At 34.6% G+C, this 24,568-nt stretch overlaps 1 protein-coding gene across 14 annotated transcripts in view; it reads right to left on the reverse strand.

Moving 5' to 3' along the window:
• The window catches only part of LOC128993328 (basement membrane-specific heparan sulfate proteoglycan core protein-like), a 357,588-nt gene that overhangs the window by 34,793 nt on the left and 298,227 nt on the right, over positions 1–24,568 (reverse strand). For all 14 annotated transcript variants that reach the window (XM_054417150.1, XM_054417154.1, XM_054417151.1 and 11 more), the window contains 21 exons: positions 23,984–24,128; positions 23,113–23,258; positions 21,459–21,604; positions 18,876–18,949; positions 17,760–17,900; positions 17,115–17,246; positions 16,085–16,228; positions 13,717–13,925; positions 12,874–13,102; positions 12,044–12,208; positions 10,854–11,044; positions 10,050–10,182; positions 9,728–9,880; positions 9,303–9,436; positions 8,329–8,461; positions 7,588–7,741; positions 4,400–4,530; positions 3,388–3,568; positions 2,226–2,377; positions 1,297–1,420; positions 499–622 (listed from right to left, as the gene is read on the reverse strand). In XM_054417150.1, coding sequence (XP_054273125.1) covers positions 499–622; positions 1,297–1,420; positions 2,226–2,377; positions 3,388–3,568; positions 4,400–4,530; positions 7,588–7,741; positions 8,329–8,461; positions 9,303–9,436; positions 9,728–9,880; positions 10,050–10,182; positions 10,854–11,044; positions 12,044–12,208; positions 12,874–13,102; positions 13,717–13,925; positions 16,085–16,228; positions 17,115–17,246; positions 17,760–17,900; positions 18,876–18,949; positions 21,459–21,604; positions 23,113–23,258; positions 23,984–24,128 — 3,141 coding nt within the window. The remainder of the gene's footprint in view (positions 1–498; positions 623–1,296; positions 1,421–2,225; positions 2,378–3,387; positions 3,569–4,399; positions 4,531–7,587; positions 7,742–8,328; positions 8,462–9,302; positions 9,437–9,727; positions 9,881–10,049; positions 10,183–10,853; positions 11,045–12,043; positions 12,209–12,873; positions 13,103–13,716; positions 13,926–16,084; positions 16,229–17,114; positions 17,247–17,759; positions 17,901–18,875; positions 18,950–21,458; positions 21,605–23,112; positions 23,259–23,983; positions 24,129–24,568) is intronic.

The following is a 24,568-nucleotide window of genomic DNA, read 5'->3' on the forward strand; positions in this document are numbered from 1 at the left end:
CAGGTTCAATAATCAAACTGTATTTAATACATGGACTTATCTAAAAGCATATGAATTAAATCTTAAAAATTTCACAGCGCGACAATTTCTTACTTTAAACTTTTAAATTTTTTCAATTTGCGAAACATTTTTTTTTTTAAACGGTACCTACTCAACATTATTTTTATTTCTACTTTTCTCTAGCCAGTATTACTAATTGGAAGTCCTTAAAAAAAGAAGACAACTGGATCCAGATTTAAAAAATTAAAAGCAAAACAACTTGTCTTCAGATTAAAGATTTGTTCAGGCTAGACATACTAAAGCAATCCACTTTTTTATTCAGCTAATATTTTTCAGCTTTTAGTTTTTTTATTTTAATTGTTGGGGACTGTGAGATTCTTAGTGAAAACGAATTGTAGTGGAAAATGTTACATCATTGACAGTGGTTTTCTTTAATCATGTGAGTTTATAAATTTGTCATTACCGTAACACAATAAAACATAAAAAATTGGAAATCACCTTATGTTGCGAGGGTTGGAAGCAGTACATTCTAGCCGCACAGTTTCCCCGGTTGACCCGCTGTAGTCACTAGGCTGAATACTCAAACGGACTTCTGGCATCGGTGGAAGAGTGGGGGGAGCACCTACAAAAAGTAATTATGAGACAATTAATAACGTTTATAAACAAATGTTAACTAAAGTGATTTGCTTTACAAGAATGCAAGCAATGGTGCATTTCTATTTCTATAGATATAGTAACTAAAAACCTTAATTAAGATCAATAATTGGTGAATCTTTATTACATTCACTTTTAAAATAGTTTAATATTGCTATTATAGCCTTTGAATCCCCTATCAACATTGATAATGGCGTATACACCTGTTTTTGGTAACAAACAGGTTGTAAATTTGAAAATGACAATTTCTATTGATAGGCCTATTACTTGGTTTGGTTGGTAAACACCAATTAATTATAACTTCTCTAATGTAAACTTACATAATCAGCAAAAATATTATTTTTTAAAGAAAAGGAATGTGGCTGATTACAATTTTTCGAAGGGATAGAATTCAACTAGCTTAAATGAAAAATTCCAGTTCTTTGCTAAGAAATAGGTACATAATAAATATGCCACAAAAACATACTGATATTCTCAGGATTTTTCAGAGAGAAGATTAGCTAGAAAAAATACCAGTTTTATGTATTTTTGCCTTTTTTGTGTCCATTATTCCCTTGACTCTCTTTTATCAACCTTCGCTCTACTTTATTCGTTTAAAAATAAATTCTCAACTGCCAACAACTTTGAATTATTTTGACTTACTTCTAACATACAAAGACACAGTTTCAGAGTCATCTCCTTCAGAATTGATAGCCGTACAGGTGTAAGTGCCTTCGTCTTGCAGGGAGGCATATGGAATACGGAACACGCCACTGGCGAATGATGACTGGAGAAAACAAACAATGTTAAAAATATCACCATTGTTTGATAATTTATTAGATAACTGCTACATGAGAATAAAATACCATACGAAATGGGAATACAAAGTTTAGTGAGACTAAACAATATCTTCGTGAAAAGTCATTAGAATAATTTAATTTTGCTAATTAAATTGAGTTACCTTTGAATACTACTGAGTGACAAGTTTTATCAAGTTTTAAAGCATTGGTAATATCAAGTTTTACTGTAACAATTGGTAACAGGTAATGTCAAAATAAGGAACAGTAAAAGTATTTGGTAGCTAAAAATAAAACGAGATTGAAACATGGCGTCAAAAGAGAAATTACAGCATACAAACCTTTTAGGAAATGTAATCCATAGTAAAGAGTTTGAATTAAATTATAACAACAAAGCTTCAAAATGACATCTTGTTGACATAAGTACAAAAAAGTCAAGTTTGGATGAGAAACAAAGTGACAGAAAAATATTAAAAAATCACACTAACAAGAAATGGTTGGCTTGGTCATGAAAAAAAAAATGGCTGTAGAAAGAGTGGCAAAAAATCTGGTCTAAAGAGAAATTTGCAGAAAATGGAGAATTGAAAAAAGCGAGATATCATAAAAGAGGAATTGCTGATAGGGAAAACTCTACTGTAAGTGAATAGGAGAAGCTCTCGTCAAGGACAAGGAATTATCACAGACAAACACTGGAGGATGAAGAGAAACGGATACTACAACATGGCCAACATTCTCTAAAAACTGTGTACACAACGTTGTTTCAAATCAAATGTTTTTAAATTGTTTTTCATCTACCTGAGGTGGCAGCCTGCTAGAGCGATCTCCGACCCACTGCAGTGTTGGGGCTGGCACTCCTGTAGCGTCACAACGGAACTCTACTGGCTCACCTTCCCTTACATCCAGCACTGAGGGGGACACAGTCACCACGGGGCGTACTGGCTGCGAACCTACACAAAGACAATTGTTATGGTAGTAGAATGCAAGACTCACTAGCGTTAAGTGACCAAGTTGGCAATACCATTGCTTAAGGTTGATTTACACTCATCAGTTCCACATCAGCTGCTTTACAGTCAAAAATGTATTCTTTAATGGGTTTCCCGTTGTGCTAACTACACTCATCTGGCGCAGTTCCGACCCAGGTCCGTCAGTCGCTCCACCGGCATCTGTCATTCAGTTTGAGATTTATTCCCACCAATACTTTAGGATATTTCAGATGTTGTTCTTCCACTTATATTCAGATTAAAATACACGCCTAGGTGGCGATGCTGCCTCAAAAGACAAAAATGATAACAGAGTTAAGTATCCTATACAACAAATTTCTTTCATACATCAACGTTGTTCTTCAACTTTTTGTTCATACTTTCCCTCCATAGCTGATAACAATAAGCCAATGACAACGAATTGGATGTAAAAAATTTTCCTAAAGTTTAATTTGTTCATAGTCATACATGTTAAAAATTTTTGAATATTTTACCATGTTCTACTATTTAACAATAAAATAAAATTCTTAAATGAACCAAACTGAAAAGAATTACGATAAACAAATGTCACCAACCTTTGCGAACAACCAACTCCTTAAAATGATCTCCTTCAGGAAAGCAATAAAGGTAAAATTTTATTAACATTAGTCAATAAACATCTATTTACACTCACAGTTTAAAATTTAAATTTACAGAATCATTCTGAAATAGCAATAGGTTCTTGGTGAAGTGTTTATTTGTGCAAACCTAAGAGATTTAATTATCTCCCATCTGCTTAACAAAGAGACTTGGAGTTTAAGACCCTGGACTTAGTATTTACAGTTAATGTAGCTATGCTCTATCCCTTTACAAAAAGTTATTATTTAAAAGTATTTGGACATGAAAAACGTGTCACACCAAGTTTCAGATTTTACAATAATAAAATGAGAGGGACTAGTGTTTCAAATTAAATGACAAATTCTACTCCAAAAGCTCACCTCCAACATTGAGAACTGCTCTCTCGCTGACATACTTGAACCCATCAAAAGCTGTACAGAGGTAAGTTCCAGAGTCAGAAGCCTGGACCGACTTGATCAGTAACAGACCCTTCTTGTCATCATAAGCTCGTCCTTGTGGTAAATATCCGTTCTCTTTGCTCCACGACAACACCACAGGCTCCTGGGGATTTAGATACTTGCATTAAAATGCTGAAAGTTTTAAAATTGTAAATTCATGTAAAATGTCTTTAAAATATTATTGTAGCAGACATGCATGTAGCTAGGTCTATAAAGAAAACAAAATTTAATTGTGCAATCTCTAGGAGTGAAAAATGAGCCAATTGATAAAGTACTGAACCAATAATGTTTAAAGAAGCAGAAGACATAGATAGAAGGCAAGGAATTATTCGTGGGAGCTTCCCTTCTTGGGTCTAATCGCAGGAGTAAGAGGCAACAGTAAACGACAAAAACATTATTCAGGTATTGTCACCACAAAAGTCCCTTAATAGTGGGAGACTATGAGGTAAACTAACACTGTAAAATCCATTGAACATAAGATAAATTCTCAAACTGTACCTTCTTTTCTGGACGTACATGCATTCTCTATTTTCACGAAGAGTATTAAACTAGTGAAAGAATGAACAAAAAGGCCAAAAGGGATGGTTTTTGTAAAATGAAATTTAATTTGGTATTTAGGAATTTACAGATTATACTTTTCAATGAGATTGTACCTATTCCTGATGAACGTTGCATTATAAAAAGTTCACTATTTTCAAAAAGTCAGAAATTTCATAATGAAAAAAATAGAAGTTCGGTTTTTAAATACAAAACTTAGACTCAATGTTTAATATTACTAAATCCACATGGGAACAGATATTTCGGAAAGGTGAAAACAATAAGTAACACTAATTATAAGAAATATTGGATTCAGATAACATTTTTATCCAAAAATGGAATTTCCCTGAATTTACATTAAAAGTGTATTTACTATCGTAAATATTGGTAGACTTACTGAGGACACGAGGGATCTGCCAGCGCAGCGGAATTTAACGTCGTTTCCAGCCTCGATGACAATCACTGTAGGTTCTATAACACTGATGGAGATCCTCGGCTGTTCTGGGGTTGGTCTAGGGGAACCACCACCTATCACACATACTTGGATTAAAACCATCTCAACGTGAATTGCAAACAGTTAAGATACATACTCAGAGAAGATCTTGGATTTTAAGAATTAGCTGAGCTATAACAATTTTGTTAGGTGCTTTGTGCATTTTAGTTGTAAGTAAACCATGAGGAGACTGCTGAAAAAATAACATTTGAATTCATTTTTTCCCCTGAAGAACTAACTGTATTTGTGAATCAATAAACATGTTGACTATGGAAATAAATAAATTGTAATTTGTCTGTAAAATGTAATGGGAAAATATAGAAAATTAAATTTTTTTTTAGTTATTTTTGTTTTCTCTGAAGAAAATGCATTGCTGTGCATGGATGATAAAACATCATAAAATATGCAGAGGTTCTATTTAAAAGCACAACTATAGGAAAGGCAAATCAAAATCTACTTGAAATGCTAAACTAAACTCAAACACAGCTTCTAACTACTTTAACTAATTAAGTGTACACCCTAGTTTCAACTCTACTAGCAACAATGATGTGATACCTATTACAGCTCCCACAGATATTACATAAAGAATGACAGCAAAATAAAAGATGAGATGGTAGATGGTACAGTATTGATTTTTATTATTTGCCACACATGGGTTGGTAGTTTTTGAGACTAAAATTGCAGAAAGTTCTCAGAATTGAACTGGTGATCATCTAAACACTAGGCGAGCAGTAGATCCACTCTGATATTAGCTATACCAGCTTTTAACAACTCAATACATATTTACATATAGTTTATTTTGTTGTCATTGGGGATTACAGGTTTATCAACTATTACAACTTTTGAATGTATTCATAATCATTAATACCCAGGAAGGTGATTTTATTCTATAGAACGTTTAAACGTTCAAACAAACAATGTTATAAGAAACCTTGAAAAAAATAAAGTTAACCAAATAATTTTGATTATTTGATTATAAGACTAAAATAATTTATTTTATTTAGTGTTAATTGATAAAAATACCAACCATGAAGAAATCTACACCAAAAACAAAGCAAGTGTAATCAAATATTGGAAAAACAAAAGTAGCCAATTAAACTACTTAGATTTTTCAACTTTCAAACCAAACACACACAAGTCTAAAAACTGTAAAAAACTATTAACAACTTGAAGTGCAATACTGCAAGTATGCAGGTTAAAAGAAGCAAGTGAAGAGTGTAGCATAAATGAAAGAAAGATGGTAAAGCAAGAGAAAGAAATAAACAATTTGGAAGATGAAAGAGAGTAAGAAATAAAACCAAGAGAAATCACAGGAGACAGAAGAATTAATAAAAGCTGGATGATTCAAGAGCTTGTTAACAAAATTAAGCTTAATGATGTGACAACACAATCAATTGACTGATGATTTTAAAAATCCTGGCCTAACAGTGATTTAAAAAATCAATAGTTCTTTCACTATTCTACTATTATTGTTCCTAGACTAATTATAGGAGAGTTTTGTGAGTAGATAACACAGAAAAATATGATATTTTTTAACAGATGAAGAACACCAACATAAATAAATACCATGTTTGAAAAGAGAAAAGAATATATACACAACACAGAATTGAAGTCATTACTGATGATCAAATGCTGTAAACTGTCTCTTAACATGAGTTATGTTTTATGTTTTGAAAAATAATTTAATTTGACTTGATTATGAAACAGATTTAATTAATATTATTTATATGCAACACCAAACCATAAATAGTACTATGTAAAAGCTTTGAAAAACAAAACCAATGCAAGTATACAGCACAACTTTCAACAAATAATGAAATTCATGAATGGCAAAAACATCATCAGTAATGCATGAACCGTTGAGGAATCGTGAAACTTGACAGCACCGAAGCACCCGAAAGTGAACATCGTTACTTGCTTGAGGCGATGTCGATCATGGAAGACAAAGATCCGAGGACTCTTCCATTTTCACTTCGCACTCGACAAGAAATCATTTTGAGGTTAGGTCTAATCTGAGTAACCAGCTGTTCTTCTAGACCCCAGTCGTGAGCTATCCTAGAGGTTTCTAGGTCTCCACTCATGAAATTCATCGGATAAACCGAGGGATCGAACGTTTCATCAAACTCTATTCTCAACTTCTCGCTACTTTTGTACGAGCAGATGAAAGTGACGTAGTCGCCGACAGAGGCCGTCACCTTTTCTGGGTACAACTTCATCATGATTGAGTCTAGATTGGATATGAAACAGGCACAATGAGTAAACATGCATTAGGCATAAGGGGAGAAAATTACTGATTTTTTACTTTACGAGCAAATAAATAATACCATGCAAATTAATAAGCTAGAGAATTATTAGGCTATGTTTTATCAGAAAAGTATTAAAAGTATCAAATTGTATAAATAAATAGGCCTACTAATATTTCTGTTTCCTCCAAAACTGATTCTTACAATATTAAAATACCGTATAGATTTCTAATTTATATCTTCAGCTTTATAGTGTCAACAGGACAAATTAGATTTTGGAAGTTTATCTACTGAGTGCAAAGTTAATAGTTTTGACATCATAAGATGTGGAATTGCCCCTGAACTGGTTTATAACTAATATAATGGTTTAATTACCTTCAGTCTCGACATTATTATAAAAGATATTATACTCGAACATTCTCGACTGGAAGCCTGATGATAGCACAACGTCGTGCTGAAACCTAGGTCGCAATAGACTTACTTTGAACTGGAGACTGAAGGTAATTAAACCATTATATTAGCAAAGTTAATACCAGCATTCACCTACTGGCTGGTAAGCATTAGCATATTCTTTAATTGTTTCTTTGTTTATATATTGCCTTTGTGTATGTAACTAAAATTGTTTGAACATAACAATAAACATGTAAGTAAAAAAAAATCAACTCATAAAAGACTGAAAAAAAGTCTTTATAAAACTTTAAAAAGGTGGATTCAAACATAAATCCTTGAAATTAGAACTGAAAATTAACAATACGCAAATTATTTTCAAAAGAGAACAAGAGAATAACCAACAATAATGCGGGTAGCTTTGGAATAACATGCTATTATAATGTGCAACAGGTAACTCACTGATGATCCTGTCACAGTATATTCCACCGTAGGGCGACCTGCATGTACAGACGACCTGTTGTTGAGGGCCAAGGGCGCAATGTTCTTCATTGTTGTTGCAGGGACACTTCTTACAAGTGTTGTCAAAGTCTTGATAGTAGCCGGTGCTGCAGGTCTGAAAATATAACAAATACATATTTTTGGTAAGAATCTGTGAAGGAAGGAATGCTGGGCTATCTAGGTGGTCAGTCCCTGCAATCCAAGAGGTGTAGGTGTCTGCAGGTCTTCGATTTTTTCTGGTCAGGTCAGACAGTTGGTCTTGAGGGAATGTTTTATGCCGGGAACAATTTTCGGGACAAACTCAGGTCACTTCAGACTAAGCTGAGGTTTTATTTTCCCAATCCGACAAAGATCCACATTTCAAAATTGAAAATTGGCAAAACCGTAAACATCACACACAATTATGATGATAATGATGTTGCCGTGAACACATATGTTCACAAGTCTGCCGTGACTGCAGAAGATGTTCTTGATTTTGGAATGACCTAGGAAAACATTCAAGATTTCACTTTGACCACAGAAGATGTCACTGCAATAAAGGATATATTATGCGCAATATTATGTATAAATAAACCAAATGAAATGTCCAGATATGATAAAAAAAAGACCTAGTTTATACTTAAACGCTGACGGCCTTCCATTACAAATTAATCCTGAGAGATAAATTTGATCTGAGATATCTGAATATATTTACGAGCTCACCTCACAACTTGTGCCTCTGTAGCCAGGCGGACATCTGCAGACCTCCACCTCCGCAGCCACCGGACCTCCAGTACGCTGAGGGACAGCTGTGTCTAGACTGACATCACTGAGGTAGCTCTGCTGTGTGTGTGTGCTGCAAACAAACTCAGTTGAAGGGAAACAAGGATAATTTGGAGGGAAAACTCCAATAAATTCGGTTCTTTCTTGAGAGGCCTCTATTTGAACAACCTTGAAGGTATGCTTCTACAGTCAGACCGTTGAATATCCCTCTGCAGGAGATGACTGCGTTGTTGAATTGGCTAAGATAGTGGCTGACGTTTCGATTGCGTTGCAGCAATACATCTATGGAGCAAACTATACATCAACCAAACTGTATTGAATTGTTGAACTGTAGCTTGCCCACAAGATGGATTGCTACAGTGCATTTGAATTCAGCCACAATCTTTACCCATTAATTCAACAATACGGTAATCGCCTAAATACCATGACTTGACAGTATGTGTGATCAACTCATAGGTGGTTCCAAAGCTTTAGTTGGGGCTCAAAACAGCTGGTTACTGAGTTATTACATGGACAATTTTTATTTTAAAACCTGACCCACCAAGACTATATTATTTTCTCAAACTTTAAACATTATCATGAAATATCAGTCGCCCTCCCAGCTAAACAAAATTCTTTATAGAGATACCAATACTTGTTTGTCTTTTAAGGTTTTATATTTTTATACTGAACTAAACACCATTAATTTTTCACCCCAATAAGGGCAACAACAACAACTATTAAATCACAATTCACATCCATATTGATAAATTGTCATTCAATTATTCAATTTCTAGTAATGTGGAAAGAACATACATTCTAATCCTAGGTAGCAACAACCGTTTTGAAACTTAACTGTGATCAATTCATCGCTGTGATCGTATTCCAAGCATATCAGTTTTTTAAGTAGCACATTTAGTATAAAATTACAATACCTGTGCGTTGCTCGGATCAGTATGGCTTGAACGTTGGACAAGACACGCATCATCTCTGCGCGAGAGGCAGGTCGCTGACCTACAGTCTGGTCTAAACGTCTCCACTTGTTCTCTTTTAGAGTGATGGATGTAGACTGAAACAGCCACACACCAATGTGTCACATAGGAATTTGCTAGACAGTAACTTCATATGGCAAACAGATAATAAGCTGTAGAAAGACTAAACTAACATTAAAAGAGCAGTAAAACTAACCATGAAGCAGTCCTTTTGGTTTACATGTTTTGCTAATAGTTCACTAGTATCACTAGGATAAAAATTCTTTGAAAAATATTAAGAAAGAAAAAATAGTTAATATCATCGTTGAAATCAAGTCCTTGACAAGTGCTAGAACAAACTCTGGCTACTTAAAAAAATGAATACTAACCCTAGTTACATCAGGCCTCAGTACTTCTTCATCAGTCCAATAGATGGACAGACTCGGACCCACGATGATCACGTCTGTGTCAAATGACGGAGGATGACTAGGTAGTGCGGAATATCTCTGGGTGAAGTTGAGGTTACCTCCGTAGGAAAGAACCTGAAAATATTGTTTTAGGTTAGTAATCATTTCCAAATTCTTGACTTGGTAAATTACATGATGCTACTCTAATGTATACTTATATATATCATCATTTTTGCATAGGCTACATCATAAACGGAATTTAAAATGTCCGAAGAGAATACCGGTACACTTAAAACTAAAATACCTTGTTTCCAGTGAAGTCTGGTGGTAGGGACCAGAACAACCTCTGCTGTCGCTGGTTGTTGGCAAAGTCGTATCCAATCTCGTTCATGGCTGGGTTCAAAATGAAGTCTTCTTGAATTACAACTTGTCTATTCCTATAACGTAAATTTGACATTGAATAATTCTGAGAGGTACAACAACATGTTTATAGGGGATTAAATATCTGAATGAAATCAGCCAACAATACAACATTTTACAGGATGAATTCAAATAAAACCATATCTGATAAATTTCTCTTTTCCCACCCAACTAATAATAAAATGTTCAAAATAAAAAATAAAAAATTATGGCACTAGGTTTAATAGATTTCCCATGTCATTATTAATGTCTAATCCATTTGCAGTAAAAAAAAGTTCTCCTGAGATTCCTCAAAAATATTGAAAGAGCATCAACTTGAATTCACCTTTATGGTTTACCATTATTAATACAGGAAATAAAATTCTTTACTGAAACACTAAATTAGCAAAAAAATTGACAAATTAAGGTTACTTGTGTTACTTTTGAAGTATGGTTTTACTACGGCTGTTTCCATGCTGCAGAAATTCGAGCACATCAGGTCATAACGTCAAGCTAATTGAAAACCTCTTATGAACGTCCCACAGTTCCACGATCTAATCCTAAGATGTGCTCCAATCTCCGGCACCAAATAGCTGTTCTTAAATCAAACTGATCCACCCGTCAGTAGAAAGCCAAAACATTCATTTCTTAACTCTGACAATCAACAGGCCAATATATAATGAGCAATTGAAGATAGGGAACAACTCACGGATCGGTAAGTGTGAATAGATGGGTTTTGTCAACAATCTGCATGGGGATAGCCTCCCGCAGCATGTTTGACGATTGACAATCGTTGGACACTCCGGAGCAGTAACACTCGATACAGCCGTCCAAGTTGGACTCGGACAGGTCGAATGTTCCGGGCCTGCACTCGCTGCATGACTGGCCTATCACGTTAGTCTGGAAAAACACATTTGATTTATTGAAAGTGAAGAGATTAATTATAGTATGGTTTTTAATGGGAAATACTTAAGTACATATTCAAATCTCCCAGAGATTAATGCAACTTTTATGAGATGGTTTAATTTAGTTACCAAACCATAGGCCTACTGATCAAGGTAAAATTATGACTGACAAGGCTGGGAAGTTCTAAAAACACAAATTAAAATTCATTGATGTCAGGGATACAACTCTTAAATAAAAACAAAATTCTCATCAAACTAATATTCAAAAAAGATCTGTATTGGAAAGAAATATCGGGCTAAGGGGTTGTGTAAAATCTTTTTGTTTCTAAAAGCCCCTGAAATGAAATTTTCTAGGTAAGCTAACTGAACTACTGTACATCTTTCTAAACTTCCCTTATCAACCACACTCACTTTCCTTAACGGAAATTGTGATATAAATCACTGAACCACATGCTACAGAGAATGAAATTTTAGGTCTAGGTAAAATGATTTTTTGAAGGCTAGACCACATGCTTCTCAGTGCTACATAGATCTATTAGGGATGAACATTTTTATTGTTATTCTTGTACACTAGGATTAGCTGTAAAAATATAGCAACATAAACAATAATTCCCTAGTGTTGAAATATCTCCAGAAACAATCAAAGTGCTATCATTGTAGCTTCCCATTTCATAATTGGCCGTAAGCAGGAGAGTAGAGTTCAAATGTTCTAAGGTCTACGCCTCGTTATCCATAAAAATCTGCAATTTTGATCAAAGAACTTGGCTATGTTGTTATACGAGGATTTGAAAATCTAAATAATTTTCACATATTATTATGCAATGTCAAAATAACTCAGTATTCCAGATTTTATTTGTTAAATCAGAATTAAACCCGACTAATTCCCTCTAATCCGAACGCAGTCCAGTCCCAATATTTACAGAATAGAAGGACTCTACTATATATCAAATTCACTACAAACCCTCAATAACTTTACAGACAAAAGTAAACTTACCTTGCAAGTGCACTGATTGGCTTGCTCACAAGTCAAGCTAGCACTGCCTCTAGGATCACAGTAGCAGCCGTACTCCTTAGTGCAGGGAACACCAGAGGCAGGATTGCCAACATAGCCGTTGATGCAGCGGTCGCATCTGTTGCCTTGCGTGTTACCCCTGCAGTTCTGTCAACAAAAGTCTTCATTATTGTCTTATGTAAGAGGCAATTTGTCTCAGACTATACACATTTTAAAAGAAATTATAGTAATGGATTATTTTAATTAAAAAATACAGTACTAAACTTGCACATTTTCCCTTTTTACATGGGATACTATTATTTTTAATATGGTAGCTGGAAGGGATGATCTATCATCTATCAATGTAAACTATATTCAAAACATTTAACAAACTAAACCCTTCCAAATTTAATGTCTTTGGTAAAAAAAGATTCTGCACCAACTCACATTTACGAGAGTTAGAATATACAAATAATAATGAATTAATGAAATAATGATTTATTCCACCATAATTACATAAATACAAATGAAATAAAAACTCGGAATTACGTTGCCACAGCATCCAGTTAATGTGACAACAAGGTATCTTGGCACTTGTACAGCCAACTAACATTCATTAACTAAGGCGATTATGTTCCTCATGTTAAATAATCAACCAACAAGAGTGAGTAGACTGCAGACAATGATACTAGCAACTGTTTGTATTTGTTATTGTATTCAATCAAAATTTTACATTGTGTCAATTCATGCTGTCTACTCAAGTAACAGGTACAACCTAAGAGGCCAACATTATACAACATCACACAAACAATCTTAATTTCAAAGTCACTCACCAAGCAGTCGCCGGTGACTGGGTCGCACTCGCTGGAGAAACCGTTGCAGCTGCATGGTTCACAAGCTCCGAGGTACAGTCCCTTTTCCATGCGGGCGTATCCAGCGTCACACTGTTGACAGCTGGTGCCTCGGTAGCCAGGCGGACACTGACATTGCTCCACCTCCACCGCACGAGCCTGCCCAGTGTTGCGGTCGTCAGTAGCCGTGTCCAACGAGACGGAGATCAGACTGCGGTTCAAAGTTTTTGTAAAAGGAGTTAATATTTAAGAGTCACTTTTGAAAAAAGAAGTTTTTGTTATTTGCTTGGATATACAGTATTCATTTTCAAATTTAGGATTGATATAATGACTATAGGTTAAATATTTTTCTTTATTGTAAAATCCACTACCTTTTGTTAAATGACTATATTTGAAGCATTACAACTCAAATCTCATAATCGTCAAAATTGTTCAAAAGACAACGTTGTCATAAGAAACATTCAAACACATAAAGAAGGGACACTATAATTTAACTCCGTTAAATGTGTGTGTGTGGCAATATATGTCATTGACGATTCCTACGATCTTGAGAGATTTAAAATTGGAGCTATAATATGCTACTAAACTAGTCATTTAGATAGTGGATTGAAGACCACAAAACTTGTGTAACCTTTCATGCTCATTTGCTTGGAGGTCTACAGTATTTATCGTCACTCAAATTAGTCAAATTATTCACTTAAAACTTTCTATGTGTTGTGAATAAGCTACAATGTAACTGGACAACTCCGTTTTGTGTCTTTAATAAATAAACGATTAATCAAGTAAACACATAAAGTAGTTTTAAAAACTACAAAGTACACTCACGCAGCCTCCTGAGTGTTGGTGGTGTAGGTGGCCTTGATTAGAATATTACTGAGCCCCGCCAGCCCCATCAGCAGCTGTTCTCTGTTGGCTGGGGCTCCGTCCACTCTCTCCCAGTACTGCTCTAGCAGTGGAACAGTCATGGTCACCGGCCTGTTGGGTTCCGGTTGGGGCTGATTGCGGTTGTAGTACACCAGACGCACTTCACTGTCCTGTGTGCCAGAAGTACAATTTACTTACTACTTTCATTTTGTCATGTGTACCAGATCCTTAATTTACTTACTACTAATGATGGGAGAGATTGATGTTGGTTTATAATAAGAGTATCCTCTTTCTGTTACAATTTATTAACAATACTGCCTGGTGTATCTGGTCATGCATTCACTGACTACAATTAATTAATGTGTAAGACAGATATGATTTCAATTCTAGCTTGGGAGCATTCAATAGTAGGTCTGGAAAAATATATTAATGAGTAAAAAAGTCATACAACCGGTTCTAATTAGGGGTCTGCAGTACAGAAAATTTAAGGTCGGTACGGTTCGGTATGGTACAATATTTTGTACCTCGGTTCTCGGTACAAAATCGGTACGGTACGCGGCTACCCGTGTTTTTGTGGTTTTCTGCTCAGAACTGTATTTAAACCATTATTTTTAACTTTAATACATTGACATAACTATGAAAATGGATAGTATCCTACATTCATGGTTTTCTAACAACAATTACTGTACCACACATTATTAAAACAAAACCTTTTACTACTACGAGGATTGTGCTAAGAAAAATCACAGTTAAGATAAAGGCTTTACCTATTTTACTCTGAGATACTTTGAATAGCCATGATAAAAGTGGTTTTAAAAATATGATAAGAGTTTTTAGGAACAAACATGTTTGAAACATTTATTGACAAGATAATTAAACACAAATGGTAAATTATTTCCAACCAACACAATGTCTAGTTGTTTTTAAAATTTTTTAAAACATACAGGCCTAAAAGCATTCAGTACGATGACAGTGTAGTTGCCAGCTGTTCACTAGAGATTATGATGAAGTAATGGCTAAGAGCATATTTTTGTATCAGCTTCAAAACTAGTTATAAAACTCTTAAAAAGTTTTTTTTCTAAAACTAAAATTTGGATTATCACAGAGTAAGATTATTGTCTTTTCATTTACAAAGTTAACATCCACAATATCAATCAAATCAATCATAGGTTTATCTTAGGCTCAATCAAATTTTCTTAGTATATTTTAAAGCTCTTCCAAAGAATCAAAAGACCCAGGCCTAGACCTAATATTTAGGAGGACCTATATATAAATTGATTAGGTTACAATGAGGGTAGCAAAATCACTATCTAGGTTATAAGATTTAGATTGCATAAAGTACCTTCAACACAACACAAAAATACAGGAAACTAAAAAACATTTTAAGCCTTAAACAGCCACATCTAACAATATAAGACAAGATACAGAACATGTAATGACATAATTTGAGACCGAGTAGGCTTGAATAACGAAAACAAAAATTATGCAAACAACAACTATGCTTGTGGTTGTCAATAGAAAGATAAAATATCTATAACAAATATTTTAACTAATAAAATAAGATTGTAGATTAGTTACAAGTTAAATATGTAGCCATAAACAGTTTTATGGCAGTAGGCAATGGCCAGCTGCAAATTGAATATCTACGAAAATACTGACTGAATTAGAGATAACATTTAACAGTCATCATAAAATTATTATTTTTATGATAAAATAGATTTGGAGAAAGTCGTAAAGAAATAAAAGTGATAAAACTCAACAGTTCTTTGAAGTACTTGAATACAACAATTATTGTCGTGATAAAAGGTTATTAGATTTGGAACTACTAATGGGGTTATTATTGCATCATCACCCTAGTAATAAATTATGAAGATCGTAAACAAACATCTGATCAGACTTTTATGTGCTCCGAACCAACTGTCGTTGACTACGATAGTAAACTGAAAGTAATTTATTATTATAATTAGGCTGTACTGAACCGAATTTGTACCGTGTAAAATGCTGTACCGAACCGTTGACAGTAATTAAGCTTGTACCGTACCGTACCGACTTTTTCGGTGCACCGCAGACCCCTAGTTCTAATAATAATGGCACTACTAAGAAATTGGGTTTGAAACTGACTATCATCAGTTACACCAATAGCACAACCAACAATCTACTTTTGAACTTCAGCAATCCCCAAAGCTAAAAATAGTAAAAGGTCCTTCAAATAATTGGAAATATTGGACCACTGTCATTCAGTTAAGTTCATTTATCCTGTTTCTAAATAAGATTTATGAAATTAAAAAAAATTCCAAACAAATATATTCTCAGATATGCAGATACTCACACTAATAATCTCAACATCTGGAGCGCTGTTCTTGGACCTCTGGCCGCTGGGGCCGGGAATGTAGCGTAGAGTATAGCGCAGATTGCCACCGTAAGATGTCACCTTGTCAAAGAGGAACTTGCTTGGGAGCATCCAGTAGTAGGTCTGGGGAAAAAACATGGACCAATGAGTCAACAGCTCATACAAACCGAGGTCAGTTACATTGGAGAAAGGGCTCAAGCATTGCAGCATTTATAACATGCTAGCTGGCCCGACAGACGTCGTCCTGTCCTAATGTGGTTGTATGTTAAATGCTCGTTCATTTTCAAGATGAGCGCGTTCGCTGCGCTCACTTGCCTTCCGGTTAGCTCGTTCGCTACGCTACCTAGCCTCCAGGTTGAAGTTCGCTCGCTACGCTCATCCACCTTTTGGTTGCAAATTAGCTGTTGTCATAGATTTAAAAAAATGATAGTGCTGCACCCTGTTTGTAAACCTATTAACTTTTTAATGCTATTTAACATCACAGAATCAAATTGTTTAGTTGAACCAGCTGTTAAGATTATTTAATTCCATTTAAATATTAGTACTCATAAAGTTAAAATGGAAAACTCCAGAGCCACTGCGGCGGAGCCCTTTTGACGGATCTGCACCAAACTTCACACAAACCATCCTTGAATAATGCTTAATAATGCCTGCAAGTTTCATTACAATCTGTCGAGCGGTTTCGGAGTCCATAAAGGACAAACAAACAAACATACCGTACCATTGGATTTTATATATATAGATTAGCATTGTCTTCACAACAGTCTGTATTATTATTTCCACAGTGTTAGAGTAATCCATGCTATTCCTACCTCCTAACGAACTATTATGAAATTGATGCAGGCTATAAACTTATAGCTAAATCTTTTGTTTCTTAGCGGTACAAAAGAAGGTCAACATTTTAGTTACAATCTACTATTAGATGCAAAATAAAAAAGTAATAACTTAAGATGCTATAACTATTTAGTATTTATGTATAGGTAGTATGAGATAGATTGAATAAACTTACCCCTGGGTTGAACTGTTGGAAGTAAATCTCTTGTGCGGACGGGTTCACTTGAATGTCTGTAATCGGTTCGTTGAGATGGTTGGCTTCAGCAAGCTTGAATCCCTGATTGTCCCTTGTAAAAGCAGCAACAATCTGTGAACAAAATAATTGATATCCGTTAAAATAGAATATAATAATAAAAAGTCAAGATATGAAACAGTTTTTACAAATATTTCAAATTCAAATATATTTATTATAGAAATTACAACAGCTTGGCCTCACCAAGTTTTAAAAAAAACTTGTCGGCGAGGTCCAATTGATGCATAAAGCTAACAAGCAAAATTTTAACATTTATTCCCTTTTTACTAGAACAAAGATTCATAAATTTACTTTAAATTTTTTGTGATTTCTTTCAACAACAATGTTTTTACCTGACCTTTATGCATTATAAAATGCTATCGATAAAAATTAAAAGTTATATATTGTATGATTTATGATTTTGTTTTTAAAGAAAACAGAAGGAACTGTTTTACATACAGAAATTATTACAACCAGTAAGAAATCATTGGCTACAATGTTAATTAACAGTCCTTTTACTGAGGAACTGGGGAGGGAGACAGAAAGAAAAATGGTAATAAAAATTAAATAAATGCTTAACTAGATTACCTGTGTTCTGTAGAGGTCAGAACTGCCGCACGTAGTGTTGATGCCCATACAGAAACAGCTGATGCAGCCAAACTGGTTGCCGGATGCCAAGTTGAATGTGTTCGGCTTACATTGGTTACACGTACGTCCAGTAGCGTATTCCTATGATAAACAACAAAATTATTTAACTATCTATATCATGTAATATGACCAAATTTTATATGTCACAAAAAAAACTTGTCAAAAGTCTAAATTTGTGAAAACTTAAATAAAAAAAAAACTCATCCAAAATCAATTCAACCAAACCATCAAATTTAACTTTTTCAATAGTAGCTAAAATGAGCAAATTGCAAAGCCAAATGGCAAGTTAGAGATGCACAGAAGTTTTATCATTAAAAGTTTGCAAACTCTTTATAGTTTATTAGATAAAACCAGTTACTTACAAAATGATCCAGGAGAAAAGCATGAGAAACAGACAAAGTTGAGTTTGTATCAGGATTTCAGGACAAACATCAATATAACTAACTATATATAAATTTCAAGAAAAATCCATTAGGCTAATTAGATAGTTTTAAAAGGCACACATTTTTCATCTCGACAATCTAAGAAAATAAATTGTTAATAAGATTAAAATTAATTCTAAAAACAATGATTTATCATGTATAATTTATTTTAAACGGGTGGATGCCTGATTTACTATATTTAATACCTCCTATCAGGGTTATTTTCTTCATTAAATGAACTGCACAAAGTAATAAAAAATAAAAGGCATAAAAATACACTACTAATGACACTACATTAACTGACAATACTGACAAACATCAACACATTAAATAAAAATAATTCAAATGTGGCACATTGAGGCCCCCGTTCTAGATTAAATTATTACACTACCAACAGTAGCAATTTTTAGACTCTCATAACCTTCTTTATAACCTCATTTTAATTCCGCACGCAGTTGGCACTGCTGAAATAACAAAAACAGCACCACTGACCACAAACCACTACACACGTACTCATTGTTAAGTGTGGTGTTGAGTGGACTGACACTTCTAGGTATCAAATGAGGTGACTCATAATTATGATATTATGATTTTCAAAGTATGGAAAAGTATGAGGAGTATCCATGTAGCCTACCTTGCACAAGCACTGGCCGGTGTAGGGGTCTGGTTGGGATGATCTTGATCCGGCTGCATCACACTCAGATTCAGCTGCAAGATAAAAATCGGAGTCAGTAATCTATATAAATGGAGGGAAAAACTTGTAACATTCTGTAATTTTGCAACAGAGCTCACACATGATGTGAATACTTCAGAAATAGAATTTTCTTAGTTTCCGATGTTTCAGCATATTATTTTGTTAGAAATAAAATAATGAATACAAATATTCAATTCTTTACCTTCTTCGCATTATATAATTCTTTTAGTACAGTAAAACATTCTCTCTGATAAATTTTGGTTTTGCCATTGACAGTCATGCTATAATAGTCTAGGCATATTAGGAAAGTTAGCAGAAAGTTTAGGTACAGTCCTAATCATCACTTTTCTTTATGTTTTTTGGGTCGCTGAACACGAATATGAGGTTTGCTGACAGATATTTTGCCCGGAACATTGGTTATTTTGTGAAAAACCTTAAAATTTGGGCACTTTTTTTGGTTTTTCGGGCAAATCTCGGTAAGTATGGGTTTTTGAGAAAATCCTGCTTTGTAAAGTTAAAGATGACAAAATTTACTACAAGTTTCCTATATAATGTTTGTTTCTACGACGAACCGTTTCGCCACTAGAGCACACTAAAAAAGGCCAGAACTACAAAAAACTAAAAACATTGCTAAATGCTGCCGTTTTACATTACGTTTCCATGGAAACAACCCATGTTACACAAACTGAAACACACTTAAAAATACCCCCGCCGCAGCAAACCTACAGACTAAGCGAATTTACATTTCCCTGATTGGATTTACACTAAAATGTCTCCTTAGAAATATCACATTTATTCCCTATTTAAATAAATGTTTAACGAGATTTGCTGCAACAGGGAGGGTAAAAAGGTGTTTTTTTTTTTTTAAAGGAAATAATTTAGTATGAAATGAATGCATTTTCCAAATTTGATCAAAATATGTTCATAAACATAAACAAGCAAACTACAACAGTTTACTTAGTATCCATAAGAATAACATGGGCATTTTAAATTTACAGATTTTTGGAATTTTGTCCGTAACCATTAGGCGCATAACAACGCTTAAATATACTAAACTATTTGTTTGTTTAAGCTCTACAAAATGGTATGGAAAGAAATCGCTAAATTTTAAGTTTATATGGTAAAAAATAGGAAAAACCAATTTTTACCCCATAAAACCCCCCATAAATCCCTGTTCCCATAGTCCGATCATGCTGGGCAAAACCAAAAATGAAAATAAACCCTAATCGTTTTACAAAGGTTTTACATTGGGTTTCCATGGAAACAACCCATGTTACGATAATTTGAACTATTTATTCATGATAATGAACTGAAACACACTTGATAAATCTATGCCAAGATGTATGACTGACTGCTGGAACATTTCCCGTTCCCACAAAACACCCATTTATTTTCTCAGCACAGAGATGTGTCTGGCCACAGGGTTGACTGCTATAGTGGTTGAGAAAAAAGGATGAAATACATTAAAAGAGTTGTAGATAACTTTTAACTTTGGTAAGGTCAAACTCAGACGAGCAGACCGTGTCCAGCCACTTGCCATAGTGAATAACGCGATGAAAGTAGAGAATTCTTACCCGTAAACCCCAACACATTGTTTCAACGTATCAGCAACGCTAAGAATTCTGATGAAGAACTAAAACACTTCTTGTCCTTCTGACAGAGAAAATTCCAAACTGTAAATTTAAAATGCCCATGTTATTCTTATGGAGACTAATAAACGTTTGTAGTTTGCTTGTTTATGAACATATTTTGATCAAATTTGGAAAATGCATTCATTTCATACTAAATTATTACATTTTACTAAAAACACCTTTTTACCCTCCCTGTTGCAGCAAACCTAAGTACTCGTTAAACTTTTATTTAAATAGGGAATAAATGTGATATTTCTAAGGAGACATTTTAGTGTAAATCCAATCAGGGTAATGGAAATTCGCTTAGTCTGCAGGTTTGCTGCTTCGGGGGTATTTTTAAGTGTGTTTCAGTTTGTTATCAAGAATAAATAGTTAAAATTATCGTAATATGGGTTGTTTCCATGGAAACGTAATGTAAAACGGCAGCATTTAGCAATGTTTTTAATTTTTTGTAGTTCTGGCCTTTTTTAGTGTGCTCTAGTGGTGAAACGGTTCGTCGTAGAAACAAACATTATATAGGAAACTTGTAGTAAATTTTGTCATCTTTAACTTTACAAAGCAGGATTTTCTCAAAAACCCATACTTACCGAGATTTGCCCGAAAAAACCAAAAAAAGTGCCCAAATTTTAAGGTTTTTCACAAAATAACCAATGTTCCGGGCAAAATATCTGTCAGCAAACCTCATATTCGTGTTCAGCGACCCAAAAAATCTAAAGAAAAGTGATGATTAGGACTGTACCTAAACTTTCCGCTAACTGCCACTTATATTCCTAATATGCCTAGCCTATAAACAGCATGGTATCTATTAAAGCTATTGGCAACAAGTTGCCATATGCTATAGACAATTTTCCATAGTATGTAAAAATTTTCCAATGTAGTTCCGAGTACTCACGAGGTCTGCGGACGCAAGCCTGTCCCTGCAGTGGGTTCCCAACATAGTACGGCTCTGAGCACTTTTCACAGCGCCGTCCTTCATAGCCCGGCGGACACGAACAGGTAATGTTGTTGTCTGACGCCAAAATGCACGACGTGCCAAACCTGCGCCACAATCAAACCGTTAAGACTTACTCGAGCTAAAGGACTACAGCTACCAATACAGTAGACTACACCTTGATTTTGTACGTTTTAACGGATACTAATAAAAGTTTTATTAGTATCCGTTTGATTCAGACCATCTGTGTATTTCTCTTACAGTTAGTTGCATACATACACTACTTTTTTCACACCCATGAAAATAAACAAGTCACAACCTTTTTGCCTTGCTCATATCATACTCAGATATTTGATGTATCCTTTATTATTATTATTATTTTTTTCCCCAAAGAGGTGGTCCCTTTTAACCTTGCATTTGCCCGTCCACATAGACTACAGATCTGTGCGTGGAACATATCCAGCAAAGCAAGGGGTGAGCCAGTACAGTAATAAGGTGAACTGTACTGATTAAATGTTTGTGGCAGTGACCAGGATCTGAACCCACGACATCACTGCCTTGGGCCCGAAGTCCGGGATGATAACAAATGAGCCACCGACTCACCTTACACGGGTCTATAGCATTTAGTATAGTGCAGTAGTATACAAACTATGTGCACAGAGTGTGAGCTTTTAAAACCTATCCATTGTATTATTGTGAACTTTTTGTACTTTATTGAGTACTTGTGCATTTTTTATAGTTTTTGGTTCAGTCAAGGTCCAATCCTAAATATCTGTACAATATTTCAATAGTCTAGAAAGATTATTGAATCTTTGAATCAGTCTACCTGAGTTGACCTGTTGATGACTTAAGAGTCCTTGGGGGCTAGCGGCCATCTTGGATAATTTCAAACAGCTGCTGAAGACTTAATTATCATCCCAAAATAGTTTTTCAAACACCAAACTGATTATAATGTAAAGATCTAGTATACTGTGAGATTAGAAATGTCGTTTGCTATTTTGAATGTCTTCCAAGGGAGTTCATGGAAGCTAACGGCCATCTTGGATTTGCCCGCCATAAGAGCAATGTTAATTTTGTTATTTTCAAACAGCTGCTAAAGAGTTATTTACCACCTCACAATATTTTTTCACACCAAAGTGGTTGTAATTTAAGTATCTAGTATACTGTGGGATTAGAAATTTGCTTCGTAGTTTTTTAATTGTTTCATGAGTTAGAACGTCTACGCTCCATGGACTATTAATTGAACTTGCAAAAATACAGACCATATGGATGAGTTACGGCAAATCATCTAGAGCAAGCTAAAACTCAACACAGCTACAACCAAGTTAAATTTTAACTTACACCGGAGATGGATTGCTGTAACATTGAACATCTGCCAAAACCTTTGTCAGCTCAACAACGCAGTATCTCTTGTAATCCATGATTTGACAGTCTATGACCATGGAAGCATACCTCTAAATTTGAGTAAGAGTAGGTAATAAATACTGGCGTGCATCTCAAATTGTTCCCATTATATTCCTTACACTAGTTACACTACAACGAATTAACAAACCGTACAACTTAACAAAATATTGAAAACACATTTGAACCGAAAACTAAACATCGGTAGACTTACTGGTGTGAGTCAGTGTGAGGACACGGACACGGCTGGCAACGGTTGTCCCTGTGATCCTTGTAATACTTGGGCGGACAGTCAACCTGTTGTTCACATCTGCCAAGCCATGGTCCGTTCTGGGTGTGCATGAAACCTCGGTCACAACTCTGCAACATATTATCAATGACAGGTAAGCAACTATGTGTATTTAATCCAAACATAGAGTGTTGAATAGAGTGAGATCCGAGAAGATATATGTATGTTTTTATTGACTAAAACCATCTGTTTCTTTAGTCAGGATTGCTTATTAGAAACCCTATGGCGTGTTTGGAAACTTTCCATCTTTTGTATTATAAATTAGTAAACTCATAAGAGTACAGGTTGCAGTCATAAATATTAACATTGCAAAAACAGAACTTCTTGAAAAATACAGAGCCTTAGCCTACATAAAAAAATTCATGGAGGACTTGTACCTTTTTAGGCAACTTATTACAAGTTTTACAACAGTTTATAAATTTAGAAGAGACTATTTTATGCAGCCTATCTTTCGGTAAATTTAACAAATGTTTAGATCAAGTTTTGTATGTACACAAAAAAGATCCAAATTTTCCTTTTCATAAATTAAACCAAGATATATACAAACAAAGAAAGGGGTATTTTGAGGTCCTTAAAAATATACCTTCAATTTTCATCAAAGGATAGTGGCCCAACTACTCAAACCTTTTAGGGACTTCTTCTTAAATATGCTTAGCTTTAAGGTTCTGTTTTTATTTCTAAACTTGATTTGAAATTACAACAGTAAACCATCTGGCTAGCAACGCACTTCATGCTATTATGGGCAGCTAACAGAATTTGACTGAATTTCAGTTGTACAAACAGCAGTAGTACTTACATCACAAGAGAGCCCAGAGTAGCCGACGGGACACTCACAGTTCTCTACGTAAGCTGCCTGACCTTGACCACTGTTACTGTAGGCTGCAGAGTCCATGTTGATGTCTGTGATGGTCGTCTCCAGACCATCACTGAAATATTGCGTCCTGGGCAACAAGTAGAAAGGTTTTAGGTTTAGACAAGGTCAAAAGAAGCAAAAGAACAGAAGACAACCCAATATTAAGCAGCAAAAAAAAAAGGCGTGAACACAATGAGAACTGTCAAAGTAGGATTGTTTACAGTTATGTTTATGTTTTTAATTTAATAAATAGTTTATGATATTGTGCTAATGTTTGATATTGATAATTTACTTTTTTCTAATGTTTAGGTCCAGTGGTGGAACATTATGGCTATGGTAGATGTGTTATAAATTAGCATAATCGTTTTGGAAATTAATTATGTACTCTTATTGGAAGCATGACGGCAAAATGAGAAAGAAAAAAATACTAAAATTGTAGGCCTACTCATTGAAATCCGTTGATTGTCTGTGTGAACCATTTTTTTTTTGTTAGTCTGATAAGATAGATATTCAATACCGACTAATTTG

Source organism: Macrosteles quadrilineatus, unplaced genomic scaffold (assembly GCF_028750875.1).
Source record: "Macrosteles quadrilineatus isolate MER2022 unplaced genomic scaffold, UCM_ALF_1.0 Scaffold_4__1_contigs__length_99947679, whole genome shotgun sequence".
Taxonomy (NCBI): Eukaryota; Metazoa; Arthropoda; class Insecta; order Hemiptera; family Cicadellidae; genus Macrosteles; species Macrosteles quadrilineatus.